Genomic DNA, 24,878 nt, shown 5'->3' with positions numbered 1-24,878 from the left:
CCTCTCTTTTTGAAAACAAACAAACAAACAAACAAACAAACAAACACTCCCCAAACCTTCTAAAAGCTATTCTAAGAGAATCCCACCTTTTGCATGCCGTTAAGCTTTTGATTATCATGTTGCTGCTAGTAACTTAGTAGGTGAGTCCATTTGTATTAAGCTAAAACCTGAGCTGGACACCAGGTCTTTTTTTATACTATCAAACTTGGAAGAAATCTATGTATAAGTCTTTGACTTTGGGGGCGGGGGTGTTTTCTGCTTTTCTCTGCTATGTTTATGTATCTCTAGCAGCCCTGGAACTCACAATGTAGACCAGGCCAACTCCAGCCTCAGAGAGATCCACCTGCCTCTGAGTGCCAAGTGGTGGGATTAAAGCATGCACTACCTCACCTGGCTAAAATATATCTAAATTGTTTTAAGATTTTATTTATTTATGTATTTTATGTTTGAGTGAGAAGAGGGCATTAGATCCCATTACAGTTGGTTGTGAGCTGCATGTGATTGCTGGTAATTGAACTCAGAACCTCTGGAAGAGCACTTCGACTTTCTCTAGCCCCCTTTTGGTGTTTTGTTTGAAACAGGATCTCACTATAAAGCTCTGATTGGCCTGAAATCACTGTGGGTATCAGGCTGTCCTTGAGTTTAGACCTGTGCCCACCACTGATTCCCAGAGGCAGACACTGACAGTGTGCCTTCCATGCCTTGCCCAAATCCTTAACTATGTTATACTTGGTAAGTTATAAGTCCTTTAGTTTTTCATTTATGTTATTTGAATTAGACCCTAATATTGAAAACACTTTCTTTTTCTATTATTAAATGATAAAAATTTTAAGATAGTAACTAACAATGTTTTCTAACTAATAGATTTTTCTTCTTGTTAACAGCCATGATACTTGCTAAGCTGCTCAACTGTAATTTTCAGAGTAATGCTTCTGCCCGTCACTGAGATTACAGGAGTACAGGTGCATCTACCCAGGTCAGAATCCTCACTGAGCAGGCTTACAAGGGATGTCACTAGATATTTTGGATAAAAGACTTATTTCAAGTACTGAAATGGCATTGCAAATGGAAAAGGGAGGGAACATTTTTTAAAGGGTCTTGGAACAAAGACCACGGCCTTTGGTAGGAGTGACATCACAGCGTCACTACTATGTCAAAGCATTCATTTCCACAGCACCATCATGAACTTAGTGTGACATCTGGCCAAAAAAAAAAAAAAAAAAAAACCCCCACAAACCTCCAAAACGGCACTGTGGATAAATAACATGTGGGAGGAAGCAAGCTCCTGGGCAGAGGACTAATGAACGTGCATGGGTGACCTCCACTGACATATTCTCTCTCTCTCTCTCTCTCTCTCTCTCTCTCTCTCTCTCTCTCTCTCTCTCTCTCTCTCTCTCTCTCTCTCTCCACTATTATTGTGAATAATAAGAGACTAACAAAGGCAAATTAAAAATTAATGTTTACTACATACTTTTCACTAGTTTTGTCCCAGGATGCTTTTGTTTGCTTCCAGGAGCCTGCCTGGACACGTGATATTTAACTATTACATTTCGTTTGGCTCTTCTTAGGTCTGACCGTTTCTCAGCCTCCTTGTGTTCAATGACTTGAACTGTGAGGTGTTCTGTCAAGTAGTTTAAAGAATGTCTCAAAGAGAGGGTTATCTGATGTTTTGGCTCAGAAATTAGGAGTTTAGGAGAACAAAGACCACAGCATGTCAGGAGTACACTCTTCAAGTGGGCTTTTGGATGTGAGCCTTGGCACTTGCCGGGTGGTCATGTTTCCTCACTGTCAAATCACCTCTCGAAAAGGTGGATCCACCTCTTGAGGAGTATGCACACATAACTCAGTAGTCTCCTTAGTTACTGAACTGCGGTGTGCTTGTATTTATGTCTGTGTCCCAGTCGGAGCCTCAAGGCAGTCAAGGCCACAAGAGTGCAGCAGAGGTGGAGTCCCAGGGTGCTGCGAGCCACCACCTGAGTGCTGGGAATCAGTATGAACTTGTATGTGTGCCTCTCTTCTGTGTGTCTCCGATACAGCCACATCGTTTAGTAAACTGAGCATTTCTACATTTTAAGGCACTGCACTGACCTTAAAGCAACAGTTCATTCTGGTTATTGCCTGTCCTTAAAGCCTGTCTTTTCTCACAGTGTTTAGAAAACAACATATGAATACTAGTTGTGTTTGTCAGTGAGGTACAGTCCTCTCAGCTGAGACATAGCATGTCATGGACTGAAGACATTTTAAAAATAAATTTTGATTTTTATCTGTTTGAACTATAAAGTTAATACATTATGTTTACCAACAATTTCCTGTCTCATGCAATATCTTTTTTCCAATTGACTTCTAAGAATGTCTGTTTATTCTCCAATAGCTTATACACAAAAAGACATATGTTAACTCTCAAAATTACATCCATAATTTCTAGCTTAACTATTATTTTAATCTTAACATTCTCAAGAGTTAATTTTATTGTTTATTGTTTTTCAAGACAGGGTTTTACTATGTAGCTCTGGCTGTCATGAAATCAAGAGTTACATTTAAGAAAGTAATTTCTCATCTGTTACTTTCTTCAGTAACGCTTAAAAACAAAACACAAAATACCATACTCATAGTGTCAAGATTTTCAAATATTAAAACACACACACACACACACACACACACAGTCTTTTATAACACACCTCAGAGTTTCCCATGATAACAGGTATTATCGTTGGGTTACCCCCAACTTCCCCAAAACCCTAAAAATTGAACCAACAAACAGTAAAACAAACCTATAATTTTGAACAATGAATAATTAGCTAAATTTTAAACATTAGACTTACAAGTCCTGACTCTAGGATAATTGTGAGCCAAAAGAAAGCGCTCGACCCAATTTTCCATATTCTGGAGGACCCAGCTGTGTGCCAGCTTATTTCGGGGTGTCTGCACTGCCAACCAGTCCAGACACTGAGAAGGATTATATTCAATAACCTATAAATGAAATGACAAAAATACAATATACGGTTAACTGAATGAGAATTTGATTTTTACTTTCTTTTGGTATATGCCATTACATATTTATTTATCTAACTTTTTCTTTATCAATTTTATTTGTGTAAGTATTTTGCTACATGCATAATTGTGCACCACGTGTGTTCCCAAGGAAGTTAGAAATAGAGTGATTGTGAGCTGCCATGTAGGTGCATGAGTGCTGGGATTTGAACCTGGGTCCTCTCCAAAATCAACAAATGCTCTAAACTACTGGGCCATTTCTCTAGCTCATTATTTTTTTCTTTTTATTATACTAGGGTCTTCACAAAAGTTTTACCCATGTTCTTCTACTATACTAAATATATTTACTTATAAGTAGCAAGAGAAGCTCAGGAAAAAATTGTTGCCAGTTTATAAATAATGCAGGATAAACATGAGATTCCAACGGACGTGCTAAGTTTATTAATTTACTTAAATGTATCTTGGTTGGTGATATGGTTCATTGATAGAACTCAATCCTGCATTTTATCACTAGCACTTACAGGGAAGTGAAAACCCCTTTAATTTCCTAGAGTTTCTCATCTGTCCTTTCCTTAACTCAATGTTCAAATTAACACTATTACATGAGAATAGTACTTGGACTGCTGTGAAGATTCTTCTCATGGGAGAGTGGCCGTTGGCAATCTTTAGACTATAGGCCAAACTGTCACTTGATTTGAACAACCGTATTATTTATTGCTGCATGAATGGCCTTTAGGTTATAACAGCACAGTTAAATTATTTCAACAGAATGTGTGATGGCATTTGGCCCTTTGAGAAAAGGTTTTCTTACTTGGGCCTTGAGATTTTTCCAATCATTACAAAAACCTGTTAGCACAGCAATGACTCTCCAACAAATGGTTTTGGTGTTTCTTCTATTATTTTTGTCAACTGCTAACAACACCTGGTTAATATTTCTAGAGATCCTAGTTGCTTTATGAAATATTCATTGAAAAAATTATTCTTTATGACAATATCCGACTGTCTGAAGCCATGAATTCAAGGAAGAAGACAGATGTAAGATGGTGGAAACAGTATAAAAAGCATGAAGGTAAGGGCTGATAGGAGGTATCTGAACTTTCCACTCAATTTTGCTATATTTTGTTTTGCTGTACGTAAAATTACCCTTGATATAAAGAAAATAAATTAAAGAAAGAAAGAAAGAAAGAAAGAAAGAAAGAAAGAAAGAAAGAAAGAAACAGGGCTAGAGAGATGGCTCAGCCGTTAAGAGCACTGACTGCTCCTCCAGAGGTCCTGTGTTCAACTCCAAACAACCACATGGTGGCTCACAACCATCTGTAATGGGACCCAATGTCCTCTTCTGGTGTGTCTGAAGATAGATATAGTGTACTCATATACTTAGAATAAATAAATAAATCTTGAAAGACAGACAGAAAGAAAGAAAAAGAAAGACACAAACAAACAAAACAAGGTAAATCTGAGGACGATTGGAAACATATTCTTCAAGACTTACCTCCCATATTCTCTGCAGAATGTAAGATGCAAAGGGGGGCATTCCTGGAGGCCCACCAGCAAATTCCATTAGCATGGTCAACAGTTTAAAGAATGGATTGGCTGCCTGTAAAACACACATATCTTTATTGAGACACACCTCTATTAGCCTCATTTACATCTGCTCTGATTTAAATCTGAGCTGGCAGAGCTTAGACAGCACTCCTACCTATGAACATGGACAACCATAAAATGTCCCATCAGTTAGAATGAGAACATACACAGAAGCAACATGGAGCACTTCTATTCTGGATGTCAAATGAACTTAGCAAAAAAAGTGATTCATGTTTATTTGTTTACAAATAAGTCAAAGTTCTCTCTTTCTCTCTCTCTCTGTACATGGCTAAATAGAGTTAATTAATGTATGTTTTAGATAATATATTTATCTTGTTTTGTAATAAAAATGTTTAAATCAATTTTATATAATTTAAATAAGTAGCACTCTGGTATACAGAATTTACATGTATATATTCATAATTAGTTGGAAAACTATATTTGCAATAAAAGGAGAATTAGCTGTTAGTTCCAATTATGTACCTGTTAGCAAACCCTTACATACCTCAGGTGTCAACTTTGCTATTGAAGTGAAGAGCATCGATACAATCTGAAACAGAAAAAGGAGGACTTTAAAATATCATTTTTTAAATTATAAAAAAAGTTGAAGAATCCTTTCAGTACTCACATGTTCTGCAAGTCGATTGTTGTACCGACACAGGCTAAAAATTAGATTACAAGTTTGTCTTATATTGATGCCGTCGCGGATATGTTGAAATAAGAAGGGAAATCCCTGTTAAAAACACAAGTTGTTTGTTTGAGAACTACTACATTGCTTTTAGAATGACTGAATTGTTTACTATTAGTAAAGGGGTTACCTTTCCTCCTGTTAGTGCAGCCATGTCAGTCTGTGACAATGTCAAATGCCTAAAAGAAAATATTAGTGGAAATAAATCTTTTCCATGTGTACTAGCTTTTAGCTCTTAACAGCATGACATGCACGAGACCTGTCAAGCCCATTACACCCATATCACCTGCCACCATAGAACCTGGGGAGAGGGGAAGTGTTTGAAGGCTACATTTGCCTGCTAAGCATCTCAGGCAATTTTTCAAAATTGGACCATGGAACACCAAGACTACCTTATTTCCATTTCATCAAATCAATAAAATTAATATTTTAAAATGCTAAAATGAGTCTGATTTTATTTTGACAGCTTTTTCCAAAGTCCTAAGATATATTAGTTTTACTGTATAATTTAAAGGAAATATGTTTAACCTATAAAAACTCAGAAATATTTTTAAAAAGCAGGAAGAGTGTCAAGACCCCATCATTCAAGTTCAGTATTACCCGAATCATAGCCAATCCTGTTCACCTTACCGCCAGTCATTCACTATGCATTGTTCTGAGGCAAATTCCACGGGTTTGGGTGGTTTTGTTTTGTTTTGTTTTTTTTAAATCATTTAATCCATAAATCTCAATACATTATCTCAGGTAAGTTTCAAAAAACATAACCACAGTACCATTATTCACACCTAAAGTAAGGCAACAAATCTTTGCTATCTTACATCATCAGTGAACACATTTCCTAAAGTGTCTAAAAAATTTTATAATTTGTTTCAATCTGGATCTGAATGAAAGTCTTTAGTTACAATTGCTTTTAATGTCTTTAAAATGCTTAATCTACTAGTTTCCCTTGGAACTTTACTGCAATTTATCCTTTGAAGAAAGCAGTTTGTCCTGTAGCAATTCCAATATTTATGTTTTGCTAAATGAATCCTGATGTTGTTTTAAGCACATTCCTCTGTTCCTGTACAATAGTAGCACATCTAAAGACTTGATCAGATCTAGGCTTCACTTTTTAATCAAGGACATTTTGTAGGTTGTGATGTGGACTTTCCTCGGGGAGACACATAAAGAAGGGATTCCACCAGTGATGACCTTGGAAGCATCATCTCACTTAGGGCACAAAATATTGACTTTCTAATCCCAGCACTCCGTGAACCGTCTGTATGGATGAACGTCCTCTCATTGGCCACTTGGTTGACATGGACGTTTATTTCTTGCAGTAAGATAAACATTGCTTTACACCATTTCCTTTTATCAGTTTTCAAAACAAAGGTTTCATTCTCAGTGTATTTCAAACGTCGCCAACAAGTTTTTCAAGTTTTCTTTTCTGGTACCATTCTGAGATTATCAGTGTAAGCATCTTGATGTGTTTTACATTCCAGCACAATAATTCTTACTTTTGATTTGTACCTTGTTCAACATAAACGCAACAGAAACTCCTATAGTATACTATTGAGTCCTTTAAACATGAACCCCAGAATAGTCTGTTTAGTCTCCGTGCTGCTCAAAAACAAAGTAAGTAAGTAAATAAGTGCATTCCAAGAATCTCACTCACTTCCCCAGTATCTGGGCAAGAAGTACAATACCTCCAGAATAATTCTATCATATTAGTAACAACACGATTATTAAGACAGCTTAAATAATTTTGCAATTACTTCTTGTCCTTTGTGTACATCCTGCTGGAAATTCACAGTTAACATGTTCTTTAATTCCTCTGCAGGCTATATCACCTCCATTTTGACTTTAAAATACTGCTTCTTATATACTTGCTTATAATTATACAAAACATTTATAGGATTCAAAAACTAAAGCTACAAAAACAAACAAACAAACAAAAAAAAACAAACCAAAACATAAAACAAACAACCCCCCCCAAAACCATTTGGTTTTGTCAAGTGTCCATTTCTGTGCCTTCCACCATGTTTTCTCTCAAAACCATATTAACTGATGATTTGATTTATAGCTAATTCTTGATATCTGAGTAGTCACATTCTATAAAATGATACAGTGAATTACCAAAAACCAAATCATCATGCTATAGAAACACAACACAGAACTAGGTCCCTGTGGACATGTTGACACATATTTTCAGCTGAGTAATAATACATTACCATATTTTACAGGTGTTTCCATTTAATGACACCTTAGCTATGTATGATTAATTAAAATTGAACTTACAGCCAAACAGCATTGGAACTCATGCCTGAATGAAACGTGTCTACCATATTCATTCCCACTGAGGACAGCACAGCCTTTCTTAAGCTCAGGAACACTTAAACAGCACTTCAGCACTATTCTTAGGAACCATTTAAACAGTGACATAACCAATGGAAAAGCACAAATATCTTTAAAATGTGGCATACATCATAAAAAGTACATTTGTTTACAACATGAAAAGCAACACAAGACAGCAGATTACTGCCTTGTTTGACCTCAGCTGGGAAAGCAGTGCCAGCAAACTCCAATTTTCACCATTCTGAATACACACGTGTCTGTGGATAGTAACTGGAAGCTCCTCAAGTATTTACGTTTTAGCATTACAGATAAATTGAGCAAGTATGTGACTTTGTAAACAGAAAATGCATGAATATGGATTGGCTATATACACATACATTCTCTTTCTTAACTTCCCTTTTCCTAGAAGTAGCAAATATATACAATCTTCTCTACCTAGTCTTTTCAAAGAAGGAGAGGAAAGGAGAGGATGTGTGTGTATAATAAAGACTTCTATATGGTAACACAGATGAATTCCACATTTCGTTTAAAAAAAAAAAAAAAAAAAACAAAAAACCCCAAACAAGCAAACAAAACAAACAGGCAGGCAGACAACTACTGGGGACTGAATGGATTCCTTAATTTGTCAATGACTAGTCCCCTTCTGAAGAACATTTGGCTGTCTCCAGTTTTTGGATACTAGAAGTGGTATTTTAATAAATACCTTTCCATAAATATCTTTCTGTTTGGGGGCAGAAACCTGGAAGTATAGTTGCTGGGGTAAAGAATGAATGTCCAGTTAATTTTGCCAGATACTTTACTTAGATTTCTCCAATAATTGCTTCTAGCACGACTCAGACGAGTTAGAAAGGACTGAAATTCTTGAGCCACAAGAGTTGAAGTGATATTATTATTTAAAAGATTTATGTAATAAAAACCGAATAGTGATAGAACAATTATGTATAAAAAGTAAAGCCAAACACGCTGTAAGCATTTTGAATGTTGAAACATTTCACCTTTCTGAGCGAGACTGTTCAACCAAAAGAGCAACTAAAGCTATCATCTTTTCAAGGGCAGCAGGCCTGTATTTCTCTTCTGCCAGAGACAGGATATCTTCTTCTTCTTCCTCCTCTTCCCCTTCTTCCTCTGACAATACTTCAACTTGAGGCTAATCAGAACAAAATTCAATTTTAATGTGTGATTAGTTTTAATAGCATATTGAAAACAGCTGACTTGTTTTCGTATAACTATCAGAAAAACACAGCAGGAACATGTACTAGGTAAAGTCATTCAAAGGTCTGACCCTAAGCAGAAACAGCTTGAATGACAATCGGGACAATTTTTGGTAAGCTGGAGGAACTATACAAACTAAAAAAAAAAAAAAAAAAAAAAAACAGTTTAGGCTGGAGAGATGGCTCAGTGGTTAAGAGCACTGACTGTTCTTCCAAAGGTGCTGAGTTCAATTCACACAACCACATGGTGGCTCGCATCCATCTGTAGTGGGACCCGATGCCCTCTTCTGGAGTGTCTGAAGATATCAACAGTATACTCACATCTCATGTCCATAAATTTTTTTTTTTTTAAAAAAGGGCAACCATTTTCAAAAGTATCTTAGATAACCCCTGTGATGGTTTGTATATGCTTGGCCCAGGGAGTGGCACTATATGGAGGTGTGGCCTTGTTGGAGTAGGTGTTTCTCTGTGGGTGTGGACTTTAAGACCCTTGTCCTAACTGCCTGAAAGCCATTCTTTTCATAGTGGCCTAAAGATGAAGATGTGGAACTCTCAGCGCCTCCTGCACCATGCGTGCCTGGACACTGCCATATTCCTGCCTTGATAATAGATGGAACTTCTGAACCTGTAAGCCAGCCCCAATTAAATGTTGCCCTTATTAGAGTTGCTTTGGTCATGGAGACTTTTCAGAGCAGTAAAACCATAACTAAGACAGACCCTTTAATAATTTTTGTTTTACTGGAATCAAGTTCTATGCAAAATTAATCAAGATAAAGAATTATGATAAAACAGTATTTCCTTGAGTAAAAATGTCAGTCACATCTTACTTTGTAGTTTCTAGATAATCTAAGTAGTAGCTATTTCAAAAGCTACTCATATGGGCTTTGAAACTCAAGAGATATTAGGAATGTTGGTACCCAGTTGGCTAAGATGGGAGATTATTAAATCTGAGTTTAGTCTAAAATACACAAGATTCTTTCTCAATGAAAGACAGAGACAAAAGAGGCGGGGAGAGGAGAGAAGCAGTTGCAGCTGCCACTGCTGTCAACGCAACAGTCACATAGGCAGGCATTAGATTAAACCAACTCTTAGCCTTTAAAAGAGCATAGTGGTTTTGATCGAGACTTTTTAATCAGCAGTCTGAGAGTGATCTAAAACAAGTGAAATTTTCTAGTTTCAGTTGCCTCATTTGTATTACTGACATAAAAACTGGAATTCTCTCTTAAGGATATAAGCAGCCTTGAATGAGATGTTGCACACAGGTCATGAAATCCAATGTAGTTGTCACAGACTATACAAAATCCATACATATGTTACTATATTATTAAACTTGCCAGCTACAGAAACTTTCAGAAGACTCTAACAAAACTGGACTTACATTTTCAGGTCCTTTGGTTCCCATATAGAAATGTACCATTGTAGATATGGCTTGCAATGAAAGTAGAAACTGGCTCTAAAAACAAGCAATTTAAAATTTTAAATAAAAAGCAAATTGGAAATGTTAAGAGGGTATATAATTCAAAGCAAAAATCAAATCAAACAAGAATTAGTCTTACCTCTTCTTCACCCATTTTGGCAAATTCATAAAGGAAAGCAAAATACTCAGTAAGATGTTTGCTGTGAGGTTTTACTCCGTGTTCCATAATTAACAATAGTGTTCTAACAAAACGAGTTACACATGAACGACCACCAATATCTTCTACTGAGGCATCCATGTCATCTGACCTGAAAAGAAAAACAAATAATCTCAGAGAACACAATAAATCTGCAGACAGATATTGTCTTGGATGAAAACTACTTTTTTGGTTTATGTTTGTTTTTGTTTTGTTTTGATGAGACAGGGTCTGGCTATGTAGCCCTGGATAAAGAAAGATATGTGCCAGCATGCTAGGAAAACAATTTTTAGAACTCGAATCTGTAAGTCTTTGAAGAAAACACCAACTTCAATAATATAAACAGCTATTCACCCATTACTGGAACTATATCAATCCAAACAAAAAGCTAGTTGGTTCAAAATCTTAAAGATACACTTAATTAAAATTTCAAAACTAGTCTTCCTTTTTTGACATAATTAGAGAAAAAATTTACATTGCAAATATCTCCTTACAAATTCTTCAAAAGACTTGGATGTAAGGGCCTCTTTCTTACCCATCCTCCATTCCTGGTTGTAGATAGAGATGAGCATGAACAGGTCTCAGCCTCTGAATCACATGGATACATAAACGCTGGAACATCTTAAAAGGAGAAGCTCACATTAGGTAACAGATATAACAGATTTAGAGGTGTCTGGCACACACCTATAGTATAGCACACAGGAAGGAGAAGCATGAGCACCACATGTTTGAAGCAATTCTGTGATGTCATCAAATGTACTAAGATCCAATGTGAAAAATAAGTCAGAGACACAGCTCAACAGTGGTGTAAGTTTCGGGATGCACCAAGGTCTGGAGTATAATCCTCGGCCCCAGAAAATTATCTTTACAAATTCAGCTTTATGTTAAGAGAGGAAACTCAAACTACTGGACTCGATAACACAGAAATCAAATTCTAAAGCTTTACAAAACTCCCTCAGGTGGTGCATCTGTGTTGGAAAAGATACAATGTAACTGAAACCCACATATATCCATTAAGAGAAATGTAGTGCTCCAGACTCTGGTACAATGAAAAACGTTAAAACACAAGAATGAATATGTAACCTATTTTAAGTATATACCAAATTCCACTTTTAAATATATACCAAAACAAAATTAAAATACAGATCAAAATAAATTCTTACAGGCAGATGGCTGTATCTACATCGCAAGCAGTCAGAAAGTAGAAATAAAGCTGAATGGGGGGAAGAGGAAACCCCCTCTGTAGTCTAAGACAGGAGGACTGCTGCAAGTTCCAAGCCAGCCTGGTCTATCTACCTAGTGAGCTCCAGGACAGGTAGTTATATGGTCAGACTCTGCTTCAACAATATAAATGAAAAGTAGAAATTTCAATGTTCAAGTAATGAATACATTAAATATTTTAATCTATTCAATAGAATATTAGGCTGGGGGGTGAGAGAGAGATGATATATGGGTAGGTTTTTTGTTTATGTTTTCTGTTTGTTAAGAACAGGTCTCACTGTTTTAGCCCAAGTTGCTCTCAAACTCATGGTAATTTTCCTAAAACCTCCTGTATGTTGGGATTAGAGGAATAAGCCACCATATCCAATTCAAGACATGTATTTTAACATGGATACCATTTTTAAAGGATTAAGTTAAAGCACCATTCACAAAAGAGATCACCATGACTCTATACAAATGCTGAGAACAGAACAACCCACAGAGATGAGGAGTAGAAGAGCAGTTAGTAGGCTGACAGAGAAACCCACTAGAGACTCTAGGAGGTAATGGACATCTTAGATTACACAGTAGCTACTGATTTTGTGAATACCCTACCAAAAAAAAAAAAAAAAAAAAAAAGAAAAGAAAAAAAAAGAAAGTTCACACTAAGTTTACACTAAGATTTGGGTGACTAGACTTCTCCTAGGACTATACTTGCTATAGCTCTTCCAGAAAAGGTTCTCTGTAAAATAATACCCCCAACAAAAGAAGTGTCCTTCAAGAACGATTGACAAGTGGCATGATACAGACTAAGAGGAATTTTGAAAAGATTTATTTGTTTCATGTATGTGTCACTGTCTTCAGACACACCAGATGGGGGCACTGGATGCCATTACAGATGGTTGTGAGTCATCATGTGGTTGCTGGGAGTTGAACTCAGGACCTCTGGAAGAGCAGTCAGTGCTCTTAACTGCTGAGCCATCTCTCTACCTCAGATTAAGTTTTTAATATATGAAACATGACTTTAAAACAATACTTAAACATTCACTGGTAACTTTACTAATGATTTAAGGGGGAAAAAAAACTGGAACCATCTGGAACAAGAATGAATTTACTCTATACATGTAATGCTATATTATTACAAAACTCAAGGTAGACTCTATAAGATTAAGAAATGAACTGGCAACAACAGCTGGCATTATTGTATAAAGGAAGAAGTTCCCGTCACTTCATAGTGGCAGTGTTAAAAGAGCTGAGGAAAACAAAAGCAAATGACCTTTATGACAGCAGGCAGAGCACTGCAAATGATCTTCAATGCCATTTATAGGCCAAGTGACAATAAACTGAAAGTCCCTTCTCTTTTTAAAGATCTTTCCTTACCTGTCTCACAATTTGATTAGGACACTTAATTAGTATCTGCATTGGCCACCAATCATCATCAGCCATGCGGTCTAAAAACCACTGTAAGAAAATAGAACATGATTTTTAATATTCAAACAATCCTTGTTAAGTTAAACAATACAAATCACACATAGGATATTTAGTTTATATTTCCATTATTTTAGCTTCTTACTAAAATGGCTTGTCTAATTGTTACACAATCTTAACTCTTCATTATAGGGCTCCAGAGACATCACTCCATTACTGTACAGAAGACAATCTGAGGTACTTAGGAGTAGAAAGTGTCATGGAGACTGAAACAGACTGTGACAATATAGAAAAACTTAAAAGAAATTCAAAATATAGACCTTATCCAAACATTAACTCAAACCAACTAAAAACCAAGAGCTTGTGGGCAACAGAAAACCAACCATTTGTTGAAAGCAAAGAAACTGCTTAATTTTATTTGTAGAAATTATTAAATATGTGGTTACAATTTTTAAGTTCTCATCTGTTAAACATATGTACTGAATAGTTATTATTAAAAATATGAAGCCCAAGCCTTTACTCCCAGCACCTGAGAGGCAGTGGCAGATCTCTGAGCTCAAGGCCACCCTGATCATTAATGGACATAATTCAAAGATAGCCAGGATTACACAGAGAAACCCTGTCTTGAAAAACCAAACCAAATGAAAGCAAACGAAAACAGATGATATTTCTGAGTATCCTCTCAAAGAAGGTGTCAGAGAAAGCATAGGAAATGAAAATTACTCTTTTGAAAAAGCTGTATAGCAGGCAAAGCAACATTTCATTTTGATTTTTTCCCATGTTACTTAAAAATTTTATGCAACTTCTAATGATCAAATTTTCTTCTTACAATGCTAGATGCTAGAATTACAGAATATAAATAAGCAAAACTCTTCAAATAATTTCATCTTTTAACCACAATGCCACTACCTTCCATGTCTGAAAAAAATCCAAATTCTTGCATTACTAGGAAGAATTATACTTCTTTATTTTCAATCAATGATTGTATTAAGCTCAGTTGTCATTATCTTTTAGTAAATGATTTCTAGGGACACAGCTTTCTTACAATGGGGAGGAGATAAAAGTGGACATAAATCGATTACCAAGATAAATATGAGGCTTTTTAAAAACCATGTGTGTGTATTACCTACTATTCTGCATGGATGTGTATATGGCATTTGTGTGCAGACATGTGGGAGTCAGATGTGCTCAGGAGACAACTCACTCCTCCCAACATTAAATGGTTTCTAGGTATTAAATTCAGGCCTTGAGGCTTGTGTACCAAGTGCCATTAGCCCTCTTGCTAGCTTCTAAATGTATTAGATTATATGAAAATAAGAATTGGTTAAGAGCTAGGTATGGTGGTGCCCACCTGTAATCCTACTACTGAAGGATCGAAGGCGCAGAGAAAGATATTTCTCTGTGAAAGAGGTGAGGGAATCTATAAATGTATTTTAACTATCACTGACCACATAACTCAGGCTAACATAAACTTTCTCACATGAGACTGGCCTTGAATCGTGATTATTCTGTTTTTCCCACCTTTCTGCAGGGATTATACTTCTGCAGGATCACACTGAAACTGAAAATTTATACTTATTTAACAGTAGAGGACAGATCAAAGACTATGAAAATGAACTGAGTATTAAGTTAATCTTTATAATAGATTCAAATATAAGATGTAACTTTCTAAGTGATCAAATATTAAAAACAACCTACATGAGGCTCTAATCAGATAAAAAAATTTTTGTTTTATCTAATTAAAACAAACCACTTTCAAATTACAGAATTTTAAGCTGTGCAGTGTTGGCTGTTGTCTTACCTCACAGGCTGCTTGACTATTATTAAACTGTTTGGTCAGCAGTTCAATCCACTGAAGCATTGTTGGCTTTTAAAAAAAAAAAAAGTCAAGTCAAGATATGGACTTTATATCAATGATAGCACACACCAAAACGTAATTAAAATGTGTTGTTGATGATGACAGGCACAAAAATCCGCAAGGAAAAAACACGTACCTTCTCTTTTGAATGAATGAATGTCTCTAAAACAAAGGAAGTACTTAACTGTTAAAAAAAAAAAAAAGATTCAGCATGAAAGACTCAATTATTGTAAAGCAATAAATATGACAAGACTATCTGAGATAATCATCACCTTCGCTGTCATTAGGGACACAGCTTTAGGATCTGGTAATGTACTTGGGATACAACTGCACAGCTGCCACATAAACCTGGAATTTAAAAAGAGTTAATTAAATTTACAGAAGACTTTCTTTAGAGGAAAAAAAAAAGTCTAAATTTTCCCAAACTTACCCAAAATAAGTGTGTTCAAAAATGTTTTTGTCTTGTAAAAATTGCATGTTATCATGCCAAATCCACTGGAGAAAAAAAAATGTTGGCATTTATCAGAATGCATTTTAATATATCTTACCAATATTTTTATTTAACAAGAAATGGTATATCCTTTAAACTTACAAATTTATCAAACCAAAAAAATATGCATTAAAATTTATGTTGACTTTTTCTTTCAAGTATAATTAATATAAAAGTAGTTACTAGGTTTTGAGACATGGCTCAACCATTAAGAGCATTTGATGTTCTTGTGAGAAACTGGTTCAGTTGGCAACTCCCACCTAATGGCTCATAACCATCCATAAATCCAGTTCCAGTAAGCTCCAATGCCACCTTCTGACCTCCACAGGCACCAGACACACATGGTGCACATACACAAATGCAGGCAAAGCACACACATGAAATTCAAATATATATCTTAAAAGAAACGTAGTTACTAACTCTGCCCCCCCCCTTTTAAAGATTTATTTATTATATTTAAGTACACTGCCCCTGTCTTCAGACACACCAGAAGAGGGCATCAGATCTCTTTACAGATGGTTGTGAGTCACCATGTGGTTGCTGAAATTAGAACTCAGGACCTCTGGAAGAACAGTCAGTACTGTTAACTACTACCCTTAAAAAAAAGTTTTTATTTGACGTGTATGCGTATACCTGTATCCACTTAACTGTAACAGTAGTGCACTTCCTGCCTATAGAGGACAGAAGAGGGTGTTGGAACTCTTACAAGTAGAGTTACAGGGGGCTTTGAGCTACCACTGGGGCCTTGGGAGTCAAACCTAGGTCCTCTGTAGGAGCAACAGTGCTATTAATCACTTAGTCATTGCTTCAGCCCCACAACCTGCCCTTGTAAAATTTGTCATTTATCTGACTACCTATGGGGTCACAAGTATTTAACATTATTTATAAAGATTTTAAAGTTTAAACTCTGAAATCATGTCTAAAGAACAAATACATAAGATAATGTAAGTCATGCTATATTTTGATAAAAACAATTTAAAACTTAAAACTATGTGCCCAGACTCACTAAATTACAAAAAACAAACTTCTGTGAGAAATATTGCCATTGCTATCTTTATTAGCCCTATATTTCTACATATGTTTTGAAATTTGAGTTTTCAAATGGAAAAATGTTTCCTTCTCTTATTTTCAAGAGGATCTGGCACTGGAACAGCCTTAGCATAACAGCAGTGTTCCGCACAAAGCTAGTCTTCCAGGAATACACAGTCATATTTAGGGAATACGTTCATTCTCAACTGATAGGACCACATTAATTATCCATTAAAAGCATTCAACTATCTCTACTTGCCTTCCTAGCCTGCTGTATTCGGGCTGTATTTCAGGGTAGCTGAGAAATTATAGGCTTAGTCACTGAATGCCCAGCACTCCACAGTTTTTGAGTATTTCTAGACCATGGATGTTTGCAAAGCTAAGAAGGCATGAAAGCATTCAGCTATCTTATAAAAGAAGCTCTTTCCCCAATCCTGATCTCACTTCTAGGTTCACTTGTACTGTATGGTCATCTGGTGAGAGCCAGGCTCCTAGTCCCTGAGTCTGGACTGAAGCATAGTCGGTCTCACAGAAGAGTCAATGCTTGCACAGCAGGCCAGCTTGTTTCTCTTAGGGTCCTTCTGATGCTTCAACATACTGTGTTTAAAATTAACTGGATGTATGGTTCAATGTTAATCTACTATGCTGTACTTTGAAATCTTCTCTCCTTAAACTCAGGTTCGGCTTTTCGTCCTCTACTCACTCAAAAATCACAGCAACCAGCTTCTTTTAATTAATAAATATACTAATAAGTACTGTTTTGCTTACAGAATTTAGGGGTTTGTGCGTGCGTGCGTGTCTGTGTTTACGTGCTTGTGCGCAAACATTAAGAGAACATTTAAGGACAGGCAGAAGTGTCCGATTCTATGGAGCTGGGAACTAAAAGAGCAGCACACACTCTTACCACTAAGTCACTTCCCCAGTGCCTCACATATATTTTACTGACTCATTGTGGGTCAGTACTGTTTAATTTTTTTCTAAGTAAGCTAAGATCTAATTGAGATTATAGATATTAATGCTGCACTACTTGCTTTTATACTGAAGCATTTCTTGCACAAACACCTAATGTAATTTAAACTACAGCTAAAATCAAAGTAATGTTTACCTCTAGTAACTCTGATGAAACATCAAATTTGTATTCTCTGCCATTTTCTTCTTCTGGTTCCATGCGTTTGTAAAACAGCATATAAGCGCTATGTGTCTTTATGATGCAAGGAGAAAACATGTTTTAATTTCTGACAAAGTATAATGTAAAATTAATTAACAGAACATTGTCAAATTATTACATGTGAAAATAATGATCACCTTTTCAAAGGAGAAATCCATGAATTTATCTGTAACTGAATCATAGGTTTTTGTCTGCAGAAAAAAAGTACAAATATTTCATAAACACCTATGTAAAATTTCAAAGTAACCTTGTAAATAACATCAAAATACCAGTTTATTCATAGAAATTCTATATACATGTCAGAAGATGTATTTCAGTGAGAGGGCACTTGCCTAGTATGTATAAGTCCCTTTTGATACTCAGTAGTATGTGTGTATGTGTGTGTGCACGCACATACACTCCCATGGACTTTTTGAATAACCAGTATGGTTAATCATAATTATTCTACACCTATAATTTGACTTCTATCTTATGATTTAATTTTTTTCATCTTGCTTTTTAAAAATCAATCGATGGTCTAAGGTAGAAATAACAACTTTAAGACATTTCTTATTGCCTAGCATATACATCAAACAGGTAACAAATCTTGGACTGAATTAATAGCAGCTGTAACAAGTTAAGTGAGTATGCTAAATTTTATAATTAACTAAAAAGTCATAAATGACTTAAATTTCTAAATCAAACTTACCGTCATCTCTCCACCAAAGCATTCAGAGGCAAGCTGAGCAGAATCAAAAGGCTTAACCTCAGCATCATTAAAAAGATACCTACAATAAAGCAAATGGTATTGATCAAATGTGTATGTACTGGGTATCCCTATGTTTACTATTTAAAAAGAAAGACTTGGGTGTATCAGTCAAGTTATTTGATGATGTAGGTTTCAATAGATTCTTGTTTTTCTAACTCTAACCTAGAAATTGAGAGTGTAATTTTTAAGAACCAAAACTACCTTAAAAAAATCTAACACTTCCCTAGGTGGTCTTTCCTTCAGTCTCTGCTCCACACTTTGTCTCCCCGTTTCCTTTAGGCAGGAGCCATTCTGGGTTATAAATCTGGAGATGAGTGAGTGGCCTCATCCCCCAACTGGGAGGCTTTCCTAGACTCTGGATATGGTCTCTACAGGCTCTCCCTCCCCTTTGTTGAGCATTTCAGCTAATCTCATCCCTGTTGGGTCCTGGGATCTTCTTGCTTTCCTGTTATCTGGGACTTGCTGGTGGCCAAGCCCAGTTCCCCATCCTCTATTGCTACACGCCTCTGTTCAAATTCTTGACCCTGTGCATCATCCCAGTCTTAGGGGATCCATTCCATATAATATACAAACACCAAACACAGACACTATTGTGGATGCCAAGAAGTGCTTGCTGATAGGAGCCTGGATATAGCTGTCTCTTGAGAGGCTCTTCCAGAGCCAGACTCTCATAGCCAACCACTGACTGAGCACGGGGTCCCCCATGGAGGAGTTAGAGAAAAAACTGAAGGAGCTGAAGGGGTTTGCAACCCCACAGGGAAGAACAACATCAACCAAACAGACGCGTCAGAGTTCCCAGGGACTAAAACACCAACCAATGAGTACACATGGAGAGACTCATGACTCCAGCTGCATATGTAGCAGAGGATGGCATTTTCTGGCATCAATAGGAGGAGAGGCCTTTGATCCTGTGAAGTCTCTATCCCCCAGTGTAGGGGAATGTCAGGGTGGTGAGGTGGGAATAGGTGAGTGGGAGAGGGAGCACCCTCATAGAAGTAGGAAAATGGGGGATGGGATGGGAGGGGGTTATGGAGGAAAAAGCCAGGAAAAGGGATAATATTTGAAATGTAAATACATAAAATATCCAATAAATTACAAAAGAAAAAAAACCCATATGATTTGGGGACTGCAGCTCAAAGACAGAACATTTGCCCCACACATGTGAGATACTGGAGTCCATCCCTAGTGTACACTCACTCACACAATCTGACAGATTCAGTAATTATTGGACATTACCAAAGATAAAAGTAACTAGGAAAATCTAAGCAATGTGATTAGATATAGACATCATTTTAAAACACATGAGCAGAGCAATTCAATCTCCTCATGGATATATCCAAGTAGATGAAAAGCACATGGAGGAGGTTGGAAGGAAGAAAGAAGGGTGAGATGAAGTATTTCTAAAACCGGACATTGTGGAAAGAATCAGATCAACAGCTGAATGTAACTATTCTAAAAACTGCATGCAGATCACTTAACAGCTATGTATCTTGTCTAAAGCAGTACTTCCAACAACTAGAAGGCTTAATCACACATACAGTTCCTGTACACAAAGTACTTCCTAAAGATATCTGACGACCCAAAGTGGTCATTGTCATCAAGTGACTGATCCTCACTTGATTAAAAAAAAAAACAAAAAAAAGTACCTGTGGAAGGAGTAAGGTAAGGAGAACAAAAAGAACAGATGCAGGTAACTTCTAAATAGCACACAGAAAAACTGTAACAACTGCATAGACAGCATTCAGTAAACAGCTCCTGAAACAAAATTTAGAGGGTACGATTTTGCCTATGAATTTCCTAAGATTGTTAATAAAAAGCTCATTTTTCAGAGGAAGGCATATATTAAATTCTTAGACCCATCCATAAACTTAAGAACTGATTTCTATTCGTTCTAAGTTTCCCTGAATTAAAAGCTCCTTTTCTAGACTGCCAAGACAATCAGCAGACATAGGCACTTGCTAAACTGGACTCCTGTGACCAGCGTCAAGTCTGACTTCTATGTATCCACTGATCCATTTGTCTACCCAGAAACAAGACACATACATAAAGAAAAAAGTATTTAATATTTTGCCTAATTTCATAGAAAGTTTCCATGAAACTAAAAGTAAGTCAAAGAAAGAACTACCCTAAACATATATCTTTAAAACTGGGATACTTGTTAGAAGAAAAGCACTAAACACTCACCACTTATTGTTCTTATAAGCATGCGGATTGACGATGTCTCTGATGAAACTGTAATAGTGCCCACCGTCGGCTGTTCCTGTGTGAACAGTCACTCCGATCAAGTCATACTCATAGCTCTCTGTGTCTTTTGATTGATCACCAACGTCTTTAAAACCTAAAATAATTTACATGACATAATAGCAGTCATTTTAAGATTACTTTTTGTAAGGTATTTTATGTACAAAAAAAAGGAATAAAAACTTTATATGTAACATGTATATAAAAACTATTTGCTAGGCCATACTGCCCTGATAGAAGGAACATATTATATAATTGAGGAAAAAGTAACCATTTTTAGTTTATAATTATATAGAGTACCAATACAATCCATCTGTTTAACTAACAAACCCTTTAAAATAGTATTGCTTGCTTTTTTTTTCAATTTTATTTTTACCATCAGCAAAAAATACAAGACCTCAAAAGGACTTAGTCTTATGCTAAGCACTGTGTTGATTAGCATAGTAGAAGTTTTGTTTTTGTAGAAATAAAGGCATCATTCTCATCTGAAGTATTTTAAAACCAAAGGTAACAGCGGACACTAAGCAAAGATATTAGTTTATCTGACTAGTCTAAAAAATAGCACATGGTCTGTGATCTATATTCCCAGCAACATACAACACACTTACGACAGGATACTGGCTTCTTGATTCACTAAATTTTAAACACAACATTGCCTTAGCCCTTACTATATAACAAGAAACTTGGTATTATGCAGAAATGTAAGAGGCAAGAACTAAACTGGCCCTTTTCTATCTTCTCCTCCCATGCCCTTAAGAAGCCCTGGGCTAGGCTAGGTACGCTGGTACAAGCCTTTAATCCCAGCACTAGGGAGGCAGAGGCAGGTGAATCTCTGTTTTAGGCCAACCTGGTCTATATAGCAAGTGAATCCAGTGAACATACAGTGAGACCCTGTCTTGGAAAAAGATAAAAAAGAACAAACTAAAACAAAAACCTCACAAAACAAACATTAAAAAACAAACAAACAAACAAACACAAAAGCTCCTGTGGTCCTTAAGACACATCAATAAACTTGAATTAGTTTGGTGGTCATTGTTACTTAACTCACTAACATCTAGTTTTCTTCTTCAGTGTTCTTTTCCATTTTTGATTTTTGAGACAGGGTTTCTTTGTGTAGCCTTGAATATCCTGGAACTCACTTTGTAGCTCTGCCTGTCTCACCTCTGCCTCCAGAGTGCTGAGATTAAAAGACTGCACTACCATGTCTGTCTCCCACTTCTAGTTTTAAACCGAACTGCTTTGATAGATATAACCAAAAGTCTTATACCACTTACTTTAGACCTACTTTCCTGAGACTATTCGTTTGTGAAGACTTTAAAATACGGACTCAAACTCTGTTCACTATTGCTCAAGTTAAAAATCAGTCTCTCGGGCTGGAGGGATGGCTCAGCAGTTAAGAGCACTGACTGCTCTTCCAAAGGTCCTGAGTTCAATTCCCAGCACCCACATGGTGGCGCACAGCCATCTGTAGTGAGAACCAATGCCCTCTTCTGGTCTGAATGAAGACCATCAACAGTGTCCTCACATATATACAATAAATACGTCTTTAAAAAAAAAATCAATCTCTCATGGCTTCTCATCCTGTCTCTAGTAACCAACAAAGTAAAATGTGTGGAACCAAAAGCTGTGTGGTTTTGTTATTATTTTATTGTATTATTGTTGCTTTAAGAACAGTCTACACTACAAAGAAACAATTCAGTAATTCATCCAATTATGAATTCTAGGGTCTGGGATGTATTGGTGGAATGCTACCATGCACAAAGCCTGTGTGCAAAACAAAAGGAAAACCAATTAATTCTGCCTATTGTTGGTACCATTCATCTAAATCACTGCTTTCATTGTGGTTTACAAGAATTGCAACTCTTTATACTTTTCGTTCTTTTTCACCCTATGTGAAAATAACCGTTTCCTAACAGCTTTCTACTGTAGAACTTATCTGATTAAAAATCTAACCTACACTTTTGATCCCAGCACTTAGGAGGCAGAGGTAGGCAGCTTTCTGAGTTCGGGAACAGCCTAGTCTATACAGTGAGTTCCATGACAGGCAGGGCTACACAGATAAGCAATGCCTTACAAAACAAACGAAACAAACCAACCTAACAGTCATATAACAAATAATAAACAAAGGACAAAATTGTTAATATGGTCCAGGGCCAAAAGCTACTGTGCCTTTAGTTTGTCTCATTAATTATTCTGCTACCCTTGTATTCAAGAATGCACCCCTTCTTCTCGGGCTCTTACATCTCAGCTGAAGTATTACTTTCCCATCAAAGTTTCAATTCCTCAGACCAGTGACCATGATCCTAGAAGAATCTAAATATTAGCTAAGTGAGTAAATACAAGTCTCTAACAAAAATTTCCTTTCTGGAATGGTAAGAACACTGCCTGCTTTTCCACAAGATCTGGTTGAGTTCCCAAAACCCAAATCGTGGATCACAACCATCTGTAACTCCAGTTGCAGGGAATTTAATGCCCTTTTCTGGCCTCAGTGGCCACTGGATATATGTGCTACACATATATGCAGACAGAGCATTTTAATTTTATTTTTAGAACCATGTAGTTGAAAGGTAGCATAAACTCTTCTCCATACATACAGTTCCTTGTTAGTAGAGACTTTAATAAACAGACCTGAGAAGAATGAACTCACCTTCCTTCCTGTCAGTCTTCCCCATTAGGAAATCTTCTGTATAAGGTGTCATATCCAAACGTAAGGGGAAGGAAAAGTGCGTATTCACTTTCTCTTTCATCATTGTGACCATATTAAATGTATATCTCATAGTATTGAAACTCAGAATACGAGGTAATTTCTTAAAACAAGCCCTGAGAGGTAAGGAGGGAGACAAATTTATTAAATATTCTATTTCAAAAATACCTTAGTTCTATTTATATTTGTGCCACATCTATTTTAATAATAAACTTGAAGTAGCAGTATTATAAGTCATATAACTTTTTCCTGGGGTTCGTAGGAGGGAGAGTGCTCATCCATGCAGGAGGCATCTATGGGAGACCAGGGGTTGATGTTAGGAAACATCTATTGTTCTCCATTGTATTTCTTTAATAGTCGAAATATTTTATTAGTTAGATTATTGTGTCTGCACATATGTGCACACTCTTGTTTATGTGTGTGGAGAGCATCTGTCATGTCACGGGTATAACAGGATAAAATTGTGGAACTAGACTTCAACTTCCACAATGTGTATCCCAACAATCAACCATGGGTGGTAGGTCTTGGGAACAGAGTGGTTTTTACTCTTTTGGTTTTGTTAAAGAAAGGGTCTTTCAATGAACCCAGAGCTTGCATTTTTACTGATGGGCATCTTCCTACTTCAACTTTACAGCACCCAGGAAGCAGATGTATATTCCCATGCTGGTTTCTAATGTGGGTGCTGGTGGTCCAAACTTGGGTACAGCTGCTTACACAGCAAACACTTTGTAACCATTTGAGCCATGTTCCCAGCTCAGGTTTTAAAATTTGTATGTGTAAGTATGTGTGTCAGAGACAACTTTTAGGAGTCCATTTTCTCTCCTTGTTCATGAGAGGCCTTGTTTCTGTTGCACTGTATATTATAGAATAGATTGCCTGCAAGCTTCCCAGTGATTGTCTCAATCTCCTATCCTGGTTTAGGAGTACTGAGATGACAGATGCAAACACTACCACATTCAGTGTTCTGTGTGGGTTCTAAAGTTGAACTCAGGTCTTTAGGCTTGTGCTAAAAGTAATGCTTCCATCCGCTTGGCTCCATTTTACTGGCTCCTCAAGCATTTAAGTAGTAAGGGAAAGACAAGAGGCTAGGAAGATGACACAGTTTGGTAAGACACAAAGACCTGAGTTCAGATCCCCAGTGTTTATATAAAAGCTTGGTAGCTGCACCAGAAAGAAAAAGAGAATCCTTGGGATTTTCTGGCAGCCTACTGAAACAGCAGGCCTCATGTTCAGTAAGAAAATCTGTTGTAAAAACATAAGATGGAAGGCTGGGCATGGTGATGCACAGCTTTATCCCAGCACAGGGAGGAAGGAGCAGGCAGATCTCTGCGAGCTTGAAGCTAAACTGGTCTACAGAATTGAGTCTAGGAAAGCCAGAAAAACCCTGACTCGAAAAGCCAAAAAATAAAATAAAACAAACTAACAGCCCAAAGCAACAGAAAATCCAAGATAGAGAGATATATACAACATTGACCTGTAGTTTCTACACATATACACATACATGCCTATGTGTATCCCTGCACACATGTATGCTCACACACCATAAAAATCCAAACTGATATCTAAATTATGAAAGAACAGAAATACATGA

General features: G+C 36.6%; 1 protein-coding gene across 3 annotated transcripts in view; it reads right to left on the bottom strand.

Annotated features, from left to right (window-relative positions):
* USP34 (ubiquitin specific peptidase 34) overlaps positions 1–24,878 on the bottom strand; it is a 181,468-nt gene that overhangs the window by 24,497 nt on the left and 132,093 nt on the right. For all 3 annotated transcript variants that reach the window (XM_080920351.1, XM_080920352.1, XM_080920353.1), the window contains exons 49-67: positions 23,231–23,403; positions 20,527–20,680; positions 18,283–18,361; positions 17,732–17,785; positions 17,532–17,627; positions 15,338–15,402; positions 15,180–15,255; positions 15,044–15,091; positions 14,851–14,916; positions 13,002–13,082; positions 10,957–11,042; positions 10,365–10,533; positions 10,187–10,261; positions 8,593–8,744; positions 5,394–5,442; positions 5,204–5,308; positions 5,081–5,125; positions 4,484–4,588; positions 2,823–2,970 (exon numbers count right to left, since the gene is read on the bottom strand). In XM_080920351.1, coding sequence (XP_080776477.1) covers positions 2,823–2,970; positions 4,484–4,588; positions 5,081–5,125; positions 5,204–5,308; positions 5,394–5,442; positions 8,593–8,744; positions 10,187–10,261; positions 10,365–10,533; positions 10,957–11,042; positions 13,002–13,082; positions 14,851–14,916; positions 15,044–15,091; positions 15,180–15,255; positions 15,338–15,402; positions 17,532–17,627; positions 17,732–17,785; positions 18,283–18,361; positions 20,527–20,680; positions 23,231–23,403 — 1,826 coding nt within the window. The remainder of the gene's footprint in view (positions 1–2,822; positions 2,971–4,483; positions 4,589–5,080; positions 5,126–5,203; positions 5,309–5,393; positions 5,443–8,592; positions 8,745–10,186; positions 10,262–10,364; positions 10,534–10,956; positions 11,043–13,001; positions 13,083–14,850; positions 14,917–15,043; positions 15,092–15,179; positions 15,256–15,337; positions 15,403–17,531; positions 17,628–17,731; positions 17,786–18,282; positions 18,362–20,526; positions 20,681–23,230; positions 23,404–24,878) is intronic.

Source organism: Micromys minutus (assembly GCF_963924665.1).
Source record: "Micromys minutus genome assembly, chromosome: 1".
NCBI classification, from domain to species: Eukaryota; Metazoa; Chordata; class Mammalia; order Rodentia; family Muridae; genus Micromys; species Micromys minutus.
Note: the sequence above shows the minus strand (reverse complement) of the source record. Positions and strands in the feature narration are given on the sequence as shown.